The following is a 16,295-nucleotide window of genomic DNA, read 5'->3' on the forward strand; positions in this document are numbered from 1 at the left end:
TGGCAGATTTATTTCACTTGAGAGAAAGGAGATGTACTGGAATCACCATCATTGAAAGAAAATAAATAAACAAAACAAAACAAAAACAAAAATTTTGCAACTTTTTTTTCAGTGTGGTTCCTCCTTGGTGACCATATACTTACCCAATGGGGTTAAAAAGGCAAAAGGCAGCACTGAGTCTCACCTACTACTGAACAAATGCAGATCAATCCTAAAATGAGGATCAGGGTCCTCAAGAACAAAAAAAAAGAAATAGACAAAGGCTATATTTGCACTCTAATTTTGATTCAAAACAAAAATTGTAATTACAATTATTATAATTGTGCAAAACAAATAAACAATAAACAGTAGACTCCCCACATTATCCATGTAATTGCTTGTACTTAATTACACCAACTGGGAAACCTTAAAGACAGTTGATCCATGATGCGCAGCTCCAGACAGATGTGCCATTTAAAAACTGACACTTTCTCGTTATGTAACACGCACTGAAGACAATAGTTTTGGATTGTGTTTTCTGATGATTACCTCTCTCGTTTATTGGACTTATTGGAAACCAGCTCACGTGCGCCACTTTTTTAAAGCCTCGCGCTTGCGCGTCATGGAGCCGGGAGCTGTCCAAGTGCTGAAATGAGAAAAGGCGTTTCACTCCTCATTCATTCCTCAACAGAGGACGAGGCTCCACCTGAGAGAGACTTCACTTCACAAGTAACAAGACAGGGCAGTGGGGTTGTCCTCACAGTGAGAGCTATTTAGAGATCTGAGGGAAAAAATAGAAAGAAAAAAAAAAAAAGCTTCCATCTGATGCGTTTTTCTGGAGTTTCTTCCTCCCTGCGTCTGATCACTGGACTGATGTTTCTTCACACCTCCGCTTCGAGAAATCTGTCTTTGGGAGTTTTTCATGAAACTAAACTATGATCCGTGGCTGCGTTGAGGAATGTCTCCTGTGTTTTTGTTTTTGTTGTGTGACACAAGAACACCCAAACGCCCACGACTTGGTCAGGAAGAGGAAGAGAGAGGCGCTTTGGCGATTTGGATTATGTGTTTGACCAAATGTCAACATAATATGGAAGAAATAAAAGAGTGAGCACATGGGAAAACCACCGGGAATGAATCGCTCCTTTATTATTAAGATCTTGGCAGCTTTATTCACATATTTCATGGAGACAAACAACTTCAGGTAGGCCAATTCATTTTTACCAAATATATGATTTCATAGATTGAAAACAAATAATGTCCCCCCCTAAACTAAAGTTTGGAAAAGATTATTTAGTTATAATTAATGAAACTATAAGATCTATCAGTTCTTTCTGCACAGACCAAGTTGGTAATTGCTTGAGTGCTGCTTTGATTAGGATTGACTAAAGTTACTCTGCATTTTCAAAATGTTTGAATTGTTTTTTGTGAGCACCATTTGGTCCTTAGAATAAAAATAAAATATCATATAATTAGATTTATTGAGATTTACGCACGGAATGGTATCATTATTTAATCTCTTGTGTCATCATAACAGCAATCCTACAATGTGTTCATATGAAATTACAACATGCTGGCATATCTGTGCATGTATTGCATGATGTGACAGCTCTTTCTCGTGAAAAAGAAAAATGCCCACGACGTCGAAATCACACTAGATTCGTCTGATACGTGTGTGCTCTTAAAGGCATTTTCTAGTTTCCCTGTGCTTGCCCATCACTCCTGCAGGCAGCTGCTAGGCGACAGATAAGCTTTAACTCCTGGTTGGTTTTCAGCCACGACTTCAGCCTGATAAAGTGATTTTTTTCCACTCTGTGTGTGTTTATGTGTATGTGTGTGTTATAGAGTTGTGGATGCCAAGGAGCACGATTCCAGATCATCCTCCAACATGTCTCCATCAGACTTTCTGGACTCACTCATGGGTCGCACGTCTGGGTATGACGCACGAATAAGACCCAATTTCAAAGGTTTGTTCATCACTGTTTTTTGCTTCTTGGGAATTTTCACACACCTCACTTTACACTGAGTCTTATACCTTTACAACAAAACCACAGAAACACAGACGGTGTGATGTATAATTATCCTCCTGAGACCCAGCCACACATTGATCCTCTTACTCTTTTGACCTACTCTATCAACCCCTGGTGAATTGCAAAGAGGACATCCTAGGCTTTCCAGTGATATAGCATGTGTGTGTTTTTTTTTATCAATTTGAATGTATTTTTGGTTTAATATCACTCTACAGCCATAATCTGTTCATTTGTTTTAGTCTTTTCACACTGAAATAGTCCACTACACAGTGGACAATACAAATAAAGTTTAACAAGCCTAAATTGTTAAGATTTTCTTTTATCCCTAAATAGGAAGGAAATCACACAAAAAAAGCTATTGGAAGACACTTTTTTTAACTCGGTTCCCAGGAGGATATGCATGCAGAATACAGTATTCAACCCCCCACCCTAAACACACCAGACTCTGACATTATTACTTATCTGGAGATCCACTGACTGTTATCTGATGCTACGAACAATCAATCACTACAGTTAACAGTCACATTGTTGTCCTGGCTTGAATTAAATCACCAACTAACCCCTCATTGTAACATTGCACGCTTGTTATGTCACTAACTAGAACTATGAGGACTTTAAGAACTTTAAACATGCACTATATCTGCAACCATCTTGGACTCAAACCACTGGCGCACTTTACACTTACTTTACACTATACATCCTATATACCACTTTATAGACTGCATATATGCACATACTACATTTATCTATTGTTCAGAATGCACACACTATGTTCACCCATTCACTCTGTATCTTTTATATCTCTATTTATTGTTTTTATAATTTTTGTATACCTTTACCTCTCCTGTGTGTCACTCTGTTTGCTGATGACACCTGAATTTCCCTCCGGGGATTAATAAAGGTTCATCTTATCTTATCTTGTTTTCATTTGGTAAAATCATGTAACATATAGAATCCATATATCCATTATTAAGTAATCATTTGGAAACAACAACAAAAATGGCTTATAAATATGACAGTCACAGACAGGGTTTGCCACCATGACAGGCCAAGTGATGGTTGGTGCCCCCGTGGCGAGGCTGCAGGCTACCGACTTCCTGTGTTGTTGATGCTGTGATGCTGCTGGGGGACAGACAGACACAGCATCTGTCACTGGAACGGAGCTGAGTGAGGAGGAGAGGTGCTCAGGCCCACTCCAGGCTGGGTCAGGTGGGCTGGGATTTGTTGTTGGGGTGGGTAGGTGTTTGGGGATTCCAGTTGTTGAAGCAGCCAAGACAGCGTAGCACGGGGATTGATCTGCAGGATTCAGAAAACACATGGCCCAGATCTTCTCACTCTCCATCTGGTAAAGAAAATGTTGACAAGATTGGTGAAAGATGGGAGGAGGACAGCCTGTTTAACACCGGCTGGTGTTTTTTCAAGGGAGGGATGTAGTGAAAGCAACTGTTTTCTAGCTAATGAAGAGAGGATGAGCACACATGGATTAAAAAAGCATTAGATTTTTAATGCTGGTTATATTTGTATTCTCTCTGTGTTTTAGCTCCCTGTCTCGCACACACACAATCCAGCATCTTCCAGCTAGAAAACAAACACTTTTCTCATGAACCCACTGCGATGTAAACAGATGATTTTCGGTTGCGAACCTGCTAGTCATGCTTTGAAGAGAGGGGTTGAACTGTATTTTCTGAAGGCTGACCTAGATTTCCTTGCTGAGTTTGTTGTGAGGTAGGCACTGCTTTATTTTTCTGCTTCTGCTGTTAAATGTGGCTACCTGACGACAAAACCGAGGCAAATATTAATACCAAGTGCCATGCAATATTGATGAGGAAAGCACAGGGGAAGGGCACCGTGAAGGGCTTACAACTTCACTTATTGGATAGGGAAAAAAGATTTGTTTTGACTTCATATGACCTGCCAAAAGAGACTTAATTTTAGGTCACAAAAAGGACGCTATATTCAGACTAATACTTTCTTGATTCATTGATTATTTGTTTATAAAATTGCTGGATTTTTCTGACCAACAGTCCAGGAAAATATTAAGAAAATATGCACATTTGAGAAGTAGGAACCAGTGATTTTCTTTAACTTAAAAAATTACTTAAAACTTTGATGCAGATTAACTTTCTGTCGATCGATTATTATTCGATTATTCGGCTGATCGCTTTGCAACTCTAAATGTTTGAGTGTGTGCATGCGTTTATCTTTGTGTGCATGTATCCTCTGCTGAATTTTGAAAGACATGATGTAGAAAAAGTGAGTTTACAAAAGATCACAACACACAAGATCACTATATAATTATGAAGATTATAACAAGCTGACACAGTTTGATTTCATCACCAAGTATTATATTTAGTTTGACTGCATTTTAACAACAAATTTCAGCAGAAAAAACATGGATCCTTATGTGAGCTTGGGCATCTGGTTTAACAGAGCATGCAACCTGTCACCATCCACTCCTGCAGCTCCTATAAAATAAGAAAAACTGGTGCTGGTTGGTATTAATGCATGCTGACATACACAGTGAAACAGCAGCTTGTAAACCCCAAATTTCCTGATGAAACATCTTCACTGCTCCAGACCCAGTCGTCCTTGATGATATGGTTTAAGGCTCTTTTTTTTCCCTGTCATGTCATTGTCATTCCGTTTCGCAGGTTCCCCCGTAAACGTTACATGCAATATTTTTATCAACAGTTTCGGCTCTGTCACAGAGACAACCATGGTGAGTTCCTCTGGTCGTTTTTGGCTGATTTCTGCACAATGTGTTATCTATCCCCTCAACCTGCAGGTCCACCAGTTAATGTTACCTGCAACATATTTATCAACAGCTTTGGTTCTATAGCAGAAACTACAATGGTGAGTTATGCTCGAACATAAAGCCCTGACCTTTGCTCAGGAGTTAAGACTGAATCATCCTGTTTTTTACCTAATCTATTTTTCATCATCGCTGTATCTACCTGTTCACAGAAAGACTTTGTTTTTGCCATCAAAGAGTCTATTGGCGGTTCCATTGGAGAACATTAAAAATTTAAAATCTGTCTTACATGCAAGCAAGTATTGGTTTCTTCTCCCATGATGCCCCTTATACACACATGTTAGCCAACACTGAATAATTAAGACAATAAATCCTAACCAGTAAGTCACTTAAAGTGCAGCCGATAAATGTGGGTTGGTGCTTTCAAACAAGCTGATCTACAAATTATGTGATGTGTGAAGGCATCCAGCTGCCTAAAGGGGTAAAAATATAAAAACCTGCAAGGCTGCATGGAACCTCGTCCTGATCAAAGGATTCATAATGAGTGATAATAACTACTTAGATTGTGAATGAAGGATGTTAATTTGCGCAGGAGCTGGAGCTCATGAGATTGCCAGGGAATTACACAGCTTTAGACACGGCATGCAAATATTTGGAACCGCCAATATTCTGATGAAATGTCAAACAACATAAGGGCCTCTCATCATCGTGACATATCAATTACTCTGAGCAACTGCAGCTTCTGTGACGCTCAGTTTACTACTGTCAGAGTTTTCCTCATCAGCCACCACATCTTATGAATCTACCATCAGCTTTCTATAATGGCTCTTACATAATTATGGTTCATAAGAAAAGTTATTATAAGGTCAGTGGTTTGCTAATGCAACTTGGAAACATAGGTTATCAGCAGACTGGTCATGTGAACACGTGTATGAATTTAAGATTATATAGACTCTTAGATAACTGGTTCCCAACAGGGAGGAGGTCCTGACCCCACTAAGGGTCGCCAAAGTTTCATAGGCAGTCGCGAGGCCTTCTTGATTTTAAAGGGCGTAAACTTATTTTAAAAATATTCAGTTGGCCTGTATGAATTTTATTTATTTATGTGAAGAAAACTAAATGAAATTGTTATTTTTAAAAGTTTGGTTTATTATTTAAGATATAAACAGCCTTCGCCCAATGTCAGCTGGGATCGGCTCCAGCCCCCCTGCGACCCTGAATAGGATAAGAAGTTACATATAATGAATAATAATGGATGAAGTTATATTCACAGAGGCTTCCCTCACTCTTAAATAACCTTGTGCTGTATTAGAAAAGTACGCAGTTAAAACAACCAAAGAGCTAATAGAAAAATGGCCAAGAATCTGGGAGAAGAAAACACTGATTTTTTCAACAAAAAAAGTCTATTAAATATGTATGATTGTTAAAAATTTAAAAATTTAAAAATAACATAATACAGACAAAAAAAGTTGTATTAAAAATTTCTCATTTTACACAAACTTCCTTCAGTTATTGGGTTTACTATTTGAGTTAATTGTACATGTACTTGTTTATCAGTTGTTCTGTACCGTTATTGTTATGCATTGAATATAATATGTTATATGATACTTAGTCAGGGGTCGTTGGTTTACTCAATGATAGAAAAAGGGTCCCTTAAGGGAAAAGGTTGGCAACCACTGACCTGGAGTTGTTGGATGATATAGATTTTGCCGAATGTGCTTTGAAATTCATTTTTCGTTTTTCATCCATTTCATTATTTGTCATTTGTTGTTATTAATATATAATGTAAATATAAAATGTTTTGTATTATCACAATTGTAACTGAGTGAATGTGAAAGAGTTAAAGTAAAGAAGTATTAGCAGCAAAATGCACTTAAAGTTTCAAAAGTACTCATGGTGCAGAGTGGCCCCTTCCAGAGCATTATTATATACTTTATATTATTGGATTACTATTTTATATGCATTCATGTTTAAAGAGCAATTTAATGTTGAAGGTCAAAGGTCAAAGTGGAGATAATTTTAACTGCTTCATATACTGTTGTGTAAATAATCTATCATCATTTTTTAAGATGATCCCATATTGATATCTACAAAGTAACTAAAGCTGTCAGATAAATGTAGTGAGTGGTAGTAAAAGGAGTAAAAGTACAATATCATCTGAAATATGGTGAAGTAGAAATATTAAGTAGCACAAAAATATTTGGTATAGATGCTTGCTTACTATCTATTATCATTTTATCTATGATGGATGCATTTTTGTGCATTAGAATAATCATGAAGACGTAACACTATTTACCTCATCAAAAAGAGGATATATAATATTTAATGTGGATACCGTCGACTGCTTTCTCATAACCCCCATCACTGGTCAACAAAATATGCAAAGCCGCTTGTCATCTCTGCAGGATTACAGGGTGAACATCTTCCTGCGGCAGAAGTGGAATGACCCTCGGCTGGCGTATAGTAAATACCCAGATTCCTCCCTGGACCTGGACCCGTCCATGTTGGACTCCATATGGAAGCCCGACCTCTTCTTCGCCAACGAGAAGGGGGCCAACTTCCATGATGTCACCACAGACAACAAGCTGCTGCGGATCTTCAAGGATGGGACCGTCCTTTACAGTATCAGGTGAAGTGTTGGACATGCTGTTATAAACAACAACAGAATTAGAAATTATTGAAAAATTAAAGGAACAGTGTGTAACGTTTCAGGGGATCTATTGGAAGAAATGGAATGTAATATTCATATGTATGTTTTCATCAGTGTATAATCACCTAAAACTAAGAATCGCTGGGTTTTCGTTAACTTAGAATGAGCCCTTCATATCTACATAGGGAGTGGGTCATCTTCACAGAGTCCGCCATGTTTCTCCGCCATGTTTCTACAGTAGCCCAGAACGGATAAACCAAACACTGGCTCTAGATTTTTACGTTACCTGAAGGCCACCGTAGTTCTCCGACATGCTTGTGAAACTGCGATAACGGCCAGCCGTCTGACTTCCGTTGCTCCTAAAGTAGTGTTATTGGGGTAAGGATGGGCTCTCGGCGAGGTGAACGGCGTTACCACGGTTTTGGCGGCTCACGTTACCGCAGATTTGAAAAGGGAGGAGTGAGCGGAGGAGTACTCAGTTGGTTGCAATCTGCAACCACTACACTAGGTGTCGCCAAATGCTACAAACTTGTTCCTTTAAAGATGGAGGTTTACACTAGAGCGAAACCATTCAGTCAATTATTTAACTGCAACTATTTTGATAATGGTTAAGAAAGAATAAGTATGCAAAAACAGCAAATATTGACTGGTTCAAGCTTTTCAAATGTAAATATATTCAGGTTTTCTTTGTTTTCTATGATCGTAAACTGAAATTTTTCTGGACTCTTTGTCTTTTTTACATATTTTTCACTGCTGGCGGTCCACAGGCCATGGGATTAATTGAGAAAATAATCAGTAGACTAGTCAATAATGAATAGAGTTGTTAGTTGCAGCCCTAGTTCAAACCGTTTGGCACTGTAGGTCTGTAGCTGAGGCAGGAATCTGTGCCGAGTGAAAAATGAGACTTCAGAGAACCAAAAGCTCCGATGCATAGATCACCCCAGGACATGTTCTCTTATTGCTTTTCTTACATTTCCTCTCAAACATCAAAGACTGTCAATCTAAAGGATACAGTTTTAAATGGATTTTATCTCATTATGATCACTCCTTTGAAATGGCATAATTCACTGAAGAGCAGTACATCCTCATACGCAATGCAGATTTTTAATAAAAGAATACTGATTGAAAGAGGGCAAAGCTAATCTTAGGGGCATTGTTGAGAATCCAAAGATAAAAATGGGAATCCTTCTTCATGTTTGTCTCTTTTTATACTCCGCAAAACGCAGTCAGGATGGATGACATTTTAAAGGGCCCCAAATTTGGGCAAAACTCAGTACCAGATATGAATATGTGTTTCATTTCATTTCAATACAACTTCAATCACACGCAGCATTCAATTCTCTCTGCGACGACGCGACACGAAGCGGATCAATTTGGAGTCCATTTGGAGGCTCAGGTGTGGAGGCGGAGTGGGTCAACGGGAGAGATGAAAGGTGGTCAGCCACTCTCTCCATTCAAGTGAGAAGCAGACTGCGGACCACGATGCATCACAGAAACAATACGTTGCAGTAATGAAAGTGTGATAGGAACCTGCTGAAGGGAATCCTACATGATATGTCAGAGGAGAAAGAGGCACACAGTACAGAGAATTTCCCCCCAAAGAAGTGCCAAAATGATTTTCAATTCATGTGTCGACCCACTGCTTCGAGGTTTAATAAAATATATTTCTTTCAAAATCAAATATATTCATTGCCTGTTCGCTACATCTTACTGTGTTAACATCTCAGGTTGACTCTCATTCTGTCCTGCCCGATGGATCTGAAGAACTTCCCGATGGACGTCCAGACTTGCACAATGCAGCTGGAGAGTTGTAAGTATCGACTTTGTCTCAGTTTTGACGCTACACTTTTCTACACTTGAATATCTAAATACTGATTCATCTATTCTTTTCTGTCTTTAGTCGGCTACACCATGAACGACTTGGTCTTCGAGTGGCTGGAGAACGGCGCGGTGCAGGTGTCGGACGGGCTCACACTGCCTCAGTTCATCATGAGGGAAGAGAAGGAGCTGGGCTACTGTACGAAACACTACAACACCGGTAAGAGGACACACACACACACAACCACATGCTGTTTTATAATTCACACAGTTCTCCCGCTGTGGTAGCTGAATTTGCATTTGTGTTTCAGGTAAATTCACCTGTATAGAAGTCAACTTTCATCTGGAGCGACAGATGGGGTACTATCTGATCCAGATGTACATCCCCTCCCTCCTCATCGTCATCCTCTCCTGGGTGTCTTTTTGGATCAATATGGATGCTGCTCCTGCCAGAGTGGCGCTGGGCATCACCACTGTGCTTACCATGACCACCCAAAGCTCCGGCTCCAGAGCTTCTCTTCCAAAGGTGAGCCTCGTTTAGTTGTCTCAGCAGCAGAAGGTTTGAATTTAGCAGGTCTAAAACCCTTGTGCTTATGTCAAATCTTTAGGTCTCAATCGTGTAAAATCACATAAACACCTGTACTGGTAGAACATATTGCAAAGAGATTGATGTAAAGGCATACACCAATGATTGTAGGATTCGTAAGGAATTAACAGGAAATACACAGGGTTTAAAGTAATGTCTGAGATTTTCATTTGAATAAACATCTGTTAAGTCACTATCTATCGCCGAATGAGGTAACACAATTGTTATTGAGCCGATGGCCCACTGACGAAAGCCTTTGCATTTGCAGTTTTACGAGTTTTACTGTGTCTGTGGTGACCAGCGGGCAACTCCGGGGTCTGAAAAGTGAAGCCAATGCGGAAGTACCTTAAACTTGCATTCTTTCTAATATCCAGCAGGGGGCGACTCCTCTGGTTGCAAAAAGAAGTCAGATAGTATAGAAGTCTATGAGAAAATGACCCTACTTCTCACTTGATTTATTACCTCAGTGAACATTGTAAACATGAGTTTATGATCTAAATCGCTAGTTTAAAGTCTTCTTCAATACAGCATGATGTTCATTTAGTAAATTATGGTCCCATTTAGAGTCATATTGACCATAAAGCAGGGGATGCTTTAGGGCGTGGCTACCTTGTGATTGACAGGTCGCTACCAAGGCGTTGTTCATGATAGTTAATTATAACCTTTTTGATGGCGACGGCCAAAACACCAAACTTGAGGCTTCAAAACGGACGTCCACAAACCAATGGGTGACGTCACGGTGACTACGTCCACTTCTTATATAGTCTACTGTATGGTACTGTTTGGATCTCTGGGAAGAGAGATAGAAAAAAAAACACCCCTGCAATTACTGCTTATCGCCATAGGTGCCGCCAAAGAGAACGAAACGGAGATCTTCAAGATTGTAATTTTGAGAATGAGCAAAAGAATATGAATAGCGGCACTTTTGTTAATGTAATAAATGTTTAAATCAAGTTTAGCTACTCAGATAGAGAGACATTCATAAACTACGCATGGCCTAATAGGACAGACCACTATAAATTGTTTATTACATGAAAATTATAAAAGGTTATATATGACGTTTGGTGCCTCCTTCATGTAATCAATTCATTGCTGGAAAACATATCTAAATATATACATGTATGAAGCATTTGCCATGTATGACACTGTAGTTTATGGTTAAATAAAACATCTGTGCAAGAGCACTCAATAGATCAATTACTATTGTACTGTTTCTATTTTCTTGGGAGCTTAAATGGGTGTTATTTTCTTCTCTCTGACTGTAACTGTATGCAAACAACATGTAGTTGTTTCAGACAGAGAACAGATTCATGACCCAGCAGAATATGAAGACAAATTAACAAGAAGAAGACGATACTAGAACCAGCGATGAATGAATGATAATTCACTGCTGACTGTTTGAAGTACTTAGAAAGTGACACAGTTGGGTCTCTTTCGTCCGTCATGTGAAAGCAACTGCAGTGCAGTGGATAAGAAACACCTTATTTCAGGGATGATTAAGCCATAACTGGGCAGCTCTTTTGACCTGGCTGGTGCATTTTTGCTACAGCAGTGAAGATCATATGCAGGCTACATATAGCCGACAGCAGTGGTAGCTTATATTCAATCAGGATAAATTGCCATGCACATATTGTGAAGGGTACTTACAGGCACTGAGAGTCTGATCTTGATGATCAATCGCTCTTGACACATCAGTGTGCACCTGAGCACGTCAGAGATTCCTCACATAAAAAGACACGGGTACTGATAAATATTTAAAGGGAAGCCTCCGAGAGCCCCCGATTCAAGAAAACAATAATTTAATACGCCTTAACCGCCCTCGAAAAACTGAGCTGTTTTCTCCACATGCTAATCAGCTGTCATGGCGTTACTCTATGTGGTCACACTGACGAACAGTAAAGACTTTCAACTTCATCCTCACTTTCTAAAGGTACAGACTAATACTACAGTTCTCTTTCTTTTTGGTAAAGAAGGCAGCAATTATTTCCCGCTGTTTATGGCCGTACAATCACTGACATTACTGGCAGCTCTGATACACTTGTTGGCAAACATTACCTAGAATTACAGTCATTTAGAAGCCTCAGTTAGGACTATAAAGGGAGAAAGGGAGAAACTACAACTGCAGATCACAACAGATCTAGGGCTTAAAATGAATCTACAAAGTCAAAGCATAAATTGATACTGCATGTGAACTGTTAGCTGATGCTGTCACCTTGGAGGATCTAACAAGTGAACTCTGTTTTCTCTCCCAGGTCTCTTACGTGAAAGCCATTGATATCTGGATGGCTGTGTGTCTGCTCTTTGTATTTGCTGCATTGCTAGAATATGCTGGGGTTAATTTTGTCTCCAGGCAACAGAAAGAGTTCCTTCGCCTGAGGCGAAGACAAAAGAGGAATCACAAGGTAGGCTTTCAAAGTTTGTACAAGGTTGCTGTTTGGTTATCAAACTTCTTTTTTTAGCCATAATAGCGGTGTGTGACGATGGCAACGCTCGTCAGTTGGCTTGAAATATCTTGGCAACTATTAAATGGATTGCCATTCAATTGTTGTACAAGCATTCATGGTACCCAGAGGATGAATCCTAATGACTTTGGTGATGCTCTGACTTTTCCTCTAGCGCCACCAACAGGTCAAAGGTCAAATCTTTCACTTAGACAGTGAAATATCTCAACATCTACCAGGTCAATCGGTACAAAATTTGGCACAGACATTCATGGCTCCCAAATAATAATAACTTGGCAATCCCCTAGGCACCATGAGGTTGACCTTTGTGTATTTCATTACGTTGTTTCAATATCTATTAAATGCATTGCCATGATATTTGGTACAAACCTTCGTCAACAAGTCAAGTCAATTTTATTTATATTGCCCAAATCACAATGCATGGCTTTACAATATGACAATGTCTACTTGGACCCTTGTTTCAGATAAGAGTGCGTAAATAGACCAAAATAATGATAGAAAAAATACTAAATGGAAAATCAGGATGACCAATGAGTTATCATCATCAGGTTTAAATTTTGGTTTATGACCAAATACCTACAAAACTTGCTAGCATGCTGTCGCAAAACACGCTGTGGCTAACTTCATCCGTAGACTCTTGGATATTAGTAGTATAAATAGTGAAAGTACAAATCACATAGAATCTGATCTTCGCAATTCAGATTTGGGCCAATTTCATATAAGTGCTCCTAAATCAGATACATGTCTGATTTTTTGCAATGCGACCTCGGTCTGAACGGTCATAATGGAATTTGTACGACATTTATATCAATCTAGATTGTCATTCGTCCCAATTCTGCACTGTGAAGTAATTCATGTCACGATCCCACCACTCCTGGTACCGACTCGACATCCACCTCCGTACAGACGTAGCAGCCATTGCTCCACAAAAAGCCATAATTAAAAATGTATCTAAGTTATCATCTGCTCACAAATTTGCTGGCTTCCACTGCACATCAACTTATAAATGAAACCATAAACGCTGACTTCGATTACCTCCATGTTTACTTGCGTACCACAGCGTGCTGCATGTGACGTCTTTGTTGTCTTTTGCACATGCTTGCACTGGATTCTGATAATTGGCCACCTTTAAAAAGTAATGTGAACAAAAATCAGATCTGAGCAATTAATCAGAATTGAGCATTAAGGCTTGCAGTGTGAACATAGCCTTGGCTTCATCCCCTGAGCAGTCGTTCTAAGCGGTTTATCATTAAAGTGCATCAGGTTATCTGTTTTTAATTTAAAAGTGTTATCTCATGATTACTGTACATGTAAGTTCACATCGCTAACAGCAACACTGAGAATTAAGAAGTAAAGCCTATAATTTGAGCTGCAGTCTTTGAGTCTCATTCTGTCCATATGTGCGTCTGATCTTTTTTTTTCAGGATGATGATATGCGTGAAGGCCGCTTTAATTTTGCCGGCTACAATATGAGTCAGTGTCTACCAACGAAGGACGGCACAGCTGTTAAGAACGCCGCTCCGGCTCCGAACCCTCCACCGCCAGTCCCCAAGGACATAGACACCATGAAGAAGAAGTTTGTGGACAGAGCCAAGAGGATAGACACTATCTCCAGGGCCGCCTTTCCTCTGGCGTTCCTCATCTTCAACGTCTTCTACTGGGTCACCTACAAGATCATCAGGTACGAGGGAATCCAACAAAAGTAAAGACTTACAAACAAAACATTTAATTTTTCATTTCTCAGATTGAGAAATGCTCGGAAAGCACGGCGAGATGAGACGGGAGGCTGTGCATTGAGAGGCGGTAGTGATGATGGTGGTGTTCTTTCAGGGATAATGTATAATGTTCGTACATCATACAGTAATGCTCATGTTCTGGTAATGTGAACAGCTCTTGAGACACAGATGCTTTTTTGTTGTTGTTGTACTGCTGCATAATATTTCCTGACAAATCTGGAAAAAATGGTTTTAAAATCAAGGCTTAGTAACAAGCTGGAGAAGATGGACCAATTTGTTTTTTAACAATCAATTCTGCCTTGGCGTCTGTACAAGGAACAAAGACACATTCCATGGATTTGTAACTGTAAGGTAGCAACTTTTTGTGATCACAAAAAGGGTATTTCTTAAGGATGTATAGGACTGTTTTATATTGTACTATTGTCATGGCACTTCCTCTCTGTTTATACAAAATAAACTTCTAAAATATACAGGCACATACAGACGCATCGACTGACATTAAGGCAGCAGCACACGTTTGAGGTATGAGCGCGAACAAAGGAATCGGGAATTGGATACTGCATTTTTATGAAATACCTGAGGCCTTAGCTATCAAAGATTTGGAGAGATGAAGTGCTGTGCTTCTCTATTTTTTCAAGCATCTCCTCCCATTCAGCGGTCTATCAGAGCTGAATGCAAGCGTTTGATCTTTTTCTACCTGTGGCCAGACATCCAAAGGTACTTCTTGTTGTTTCCTTTCTCTCTCTCTGAGTGTATTATAAATCATATTCATGGACAAACGGATGCCACTTAAAATGTAAGTTTATTCAGATGTGTTATAAAAAGTCACAAACTTTCCTTTTCATTCTAAAATAATTTATTAAATAAACTGTCATATATATTTCACAGGCTAGATTCATAAAAGTATAATGGCCAAGTGTATAGGTAAGCCTACAAACTGTGAACACGCACTGCATTACTCAATGTTGTCATTTACGCCCATATCCACATGAATTCATTTATATTCCAGGTAAATACTCCAGGTATCTTAGGTATGGTTTTAGAGTTTGAGACTATGTTTTTTTGTAGATTTAGTCTGATGAAATATTTATTGTAATGGAGGAAAGGTTATGTTTCTAAAAAAAAAAAAAAAAGCTTTCTGTATACTTCTTCAACCTCCGCTGTGGCCTGTTTCCCTTCACTTGGCGTGTTTGTTGCTGGACGGTGACATTATGTTTGTAGATGGATTCAAACGGTGAAGGACAGATCATGCATAACATTCATGGTACAGAGCAGCTAATGGTCCTTGCACTCCTGATATACTGTGGTGAAGAAGTCCTTTTCTTGAATGCTATTCCTGAATAAAAGGTTATTTACTGATCTGTACATCAATAAAATTGTCTGCACCGTATTTACTTTATTTCCACTTCTCCTGTCATGTATATGGTAGGGGACTTTGTTTTATATTCTCATGCATTCGTCGATGCAATTACACTCTAAATTGTTTTCTTCGCATGTAAGAAATGAAAGGTACAGTGTGCATCTAGAGGTGTGGTTGCAGATTGCAACCAGCCGCTCACTCCTTCGTTTCCGACACTGCGGTAACGTGTGCAAAAACATGGTAACACCGTTCGCCTCTCTCAGAGGCCATCCTTACCATAATAAGACTGCTTTAGGAGAAACGGAAGTCAGACGGCGGCTGGCGGCACCACAGTTTTGCACTCTGCGGTTCACGTTCAACAACGAGTTTCACAAGCGTGACGGAGAACTACAGTGACCTATAGGTATTGTAAAAACGCGAAAGACTCTCTCTAGAGCCAGTGTTTGGTTTGTCCGTTCTGGGCTGCTGTAGAAACAGAGAGGACCCGCTCCCTTTGTAGATATGAAGGGCTCATTCTAAGCTAACGAAAACACAACGATTCTTAGTTTCAGGTGATTATACACTACTTAGTTATGACTATTATATTCCATTTCTGCTATGTTACACACTGTTCCTTTAATATTTGGATGTCTTTCCAAAAAAAAAAAAATAACGACATAAGGCACAAACACATGAAAATGCTTTTTGCGCCCTGGATGCAGATCAGATCAAAGAAAACGACAAACACAGTCTCCTCACCGGGCCCGTACATCAGGGTGGTGACACACGCCATGGATCGCTAGGTGGCCTGGGGTGACACAGATATGATCTGACAGCGGGTTCCCATTAATGCATGATAATGGACTTCACACTGTAGTGTTGAGAATCCATCGGCTGGGGCTTACCTACCGGAAGAGTGGAAATAAATACTAGTGTGGCGTTCACA

General features: G+C 39.5%; 1 protein-coding gene across 2 annotated transcripts; it reads left to right on the forward strand.

Annotated features, from left to right (window-relative positions):
• Nucleotides 1-637: 637 nt before the first annotated feature.
• Nucleotides 638-15,409, forward strand: glra2 (glycine receptor, alpha 2). 2 transcript variants are annotated; one of them, XM_037789452.1, is made up of 9 exons: nucleotides 638-1,180; nucleotides 1,822-1,943; nucleotides 4,792-4,859; nucleotides 7,164-7,387; nucleotides 9,136-9,218; nucleotides 9,309-9,446; nucleotides 9,538-9,752; nucleotides 12,065-12,214; nucleotides 13,699-15,409. In XM_037789452.1, exons 1-9 carry the CDS (start codon nucleotides 1,092-1,094, stop codon nucleotides 13,978-13,980), a joined length of 1,371 nt encoding a protein of 456 aa, XP_037645380.1. In that variant the 5' UTR covers nucleotides 638-1,091; the 3' UTR covers nucleotides 13,981-15,409. The 2 variants fall into 2 exon arrangements, with proteins under 2 accessions (XP_037645380.1, XP_037645381.1); XM_037789453.1 differs by lacking the exon at nucleotides 638-1,180 and having other exon boundaries at nucleotides 1,865-1,943; nucleotides 4,658-4,859.
• The last annotated feature ends 886 nt before the right edge of the window (nucleotides 15,410-16,295 follow it).

The sequence above is a fragment of the Sebastes umbrosus genome, chromosome 13, assembly GCF_015220745.1.
Source record: "Sebastes umbrosus isolate fSebUmb1 chromosome 13, fSebUmb1.pri, whole genome shotgun sequence".
Taxonomy (NCBI): Eukaryota; Metazoa; Chordata; class Actinopteri; order Perciformes; family Sebastidae; genus Sebastes; species Sebastes umbrosus.

Excerpts from the sequence above, each read along its gene's own strand:
- glra2 (XM_037789452.1), top strand. The coding sequence starts at position 1,092 with ATGGGAAAACCACCGGGAATGAATCGCTCCTTTATTATTAAGATCTTG. Across the intron at positions 4,860-7,163 it reads CTATAGCAGAAACTACAATG|GATTACAGGGTGAACATCTT; the intron begins GTGAGTTATGCT and ends TCATCTCTGCAG. Across the intron at positions 9,753-12,064 it reads CCAGAGCTTCTCTTCCAAAG|GTCTCTTACGTGAAAGCCAT; the intron begins GTGAGCCTCGTT and ends TTTCTCTCCCAG.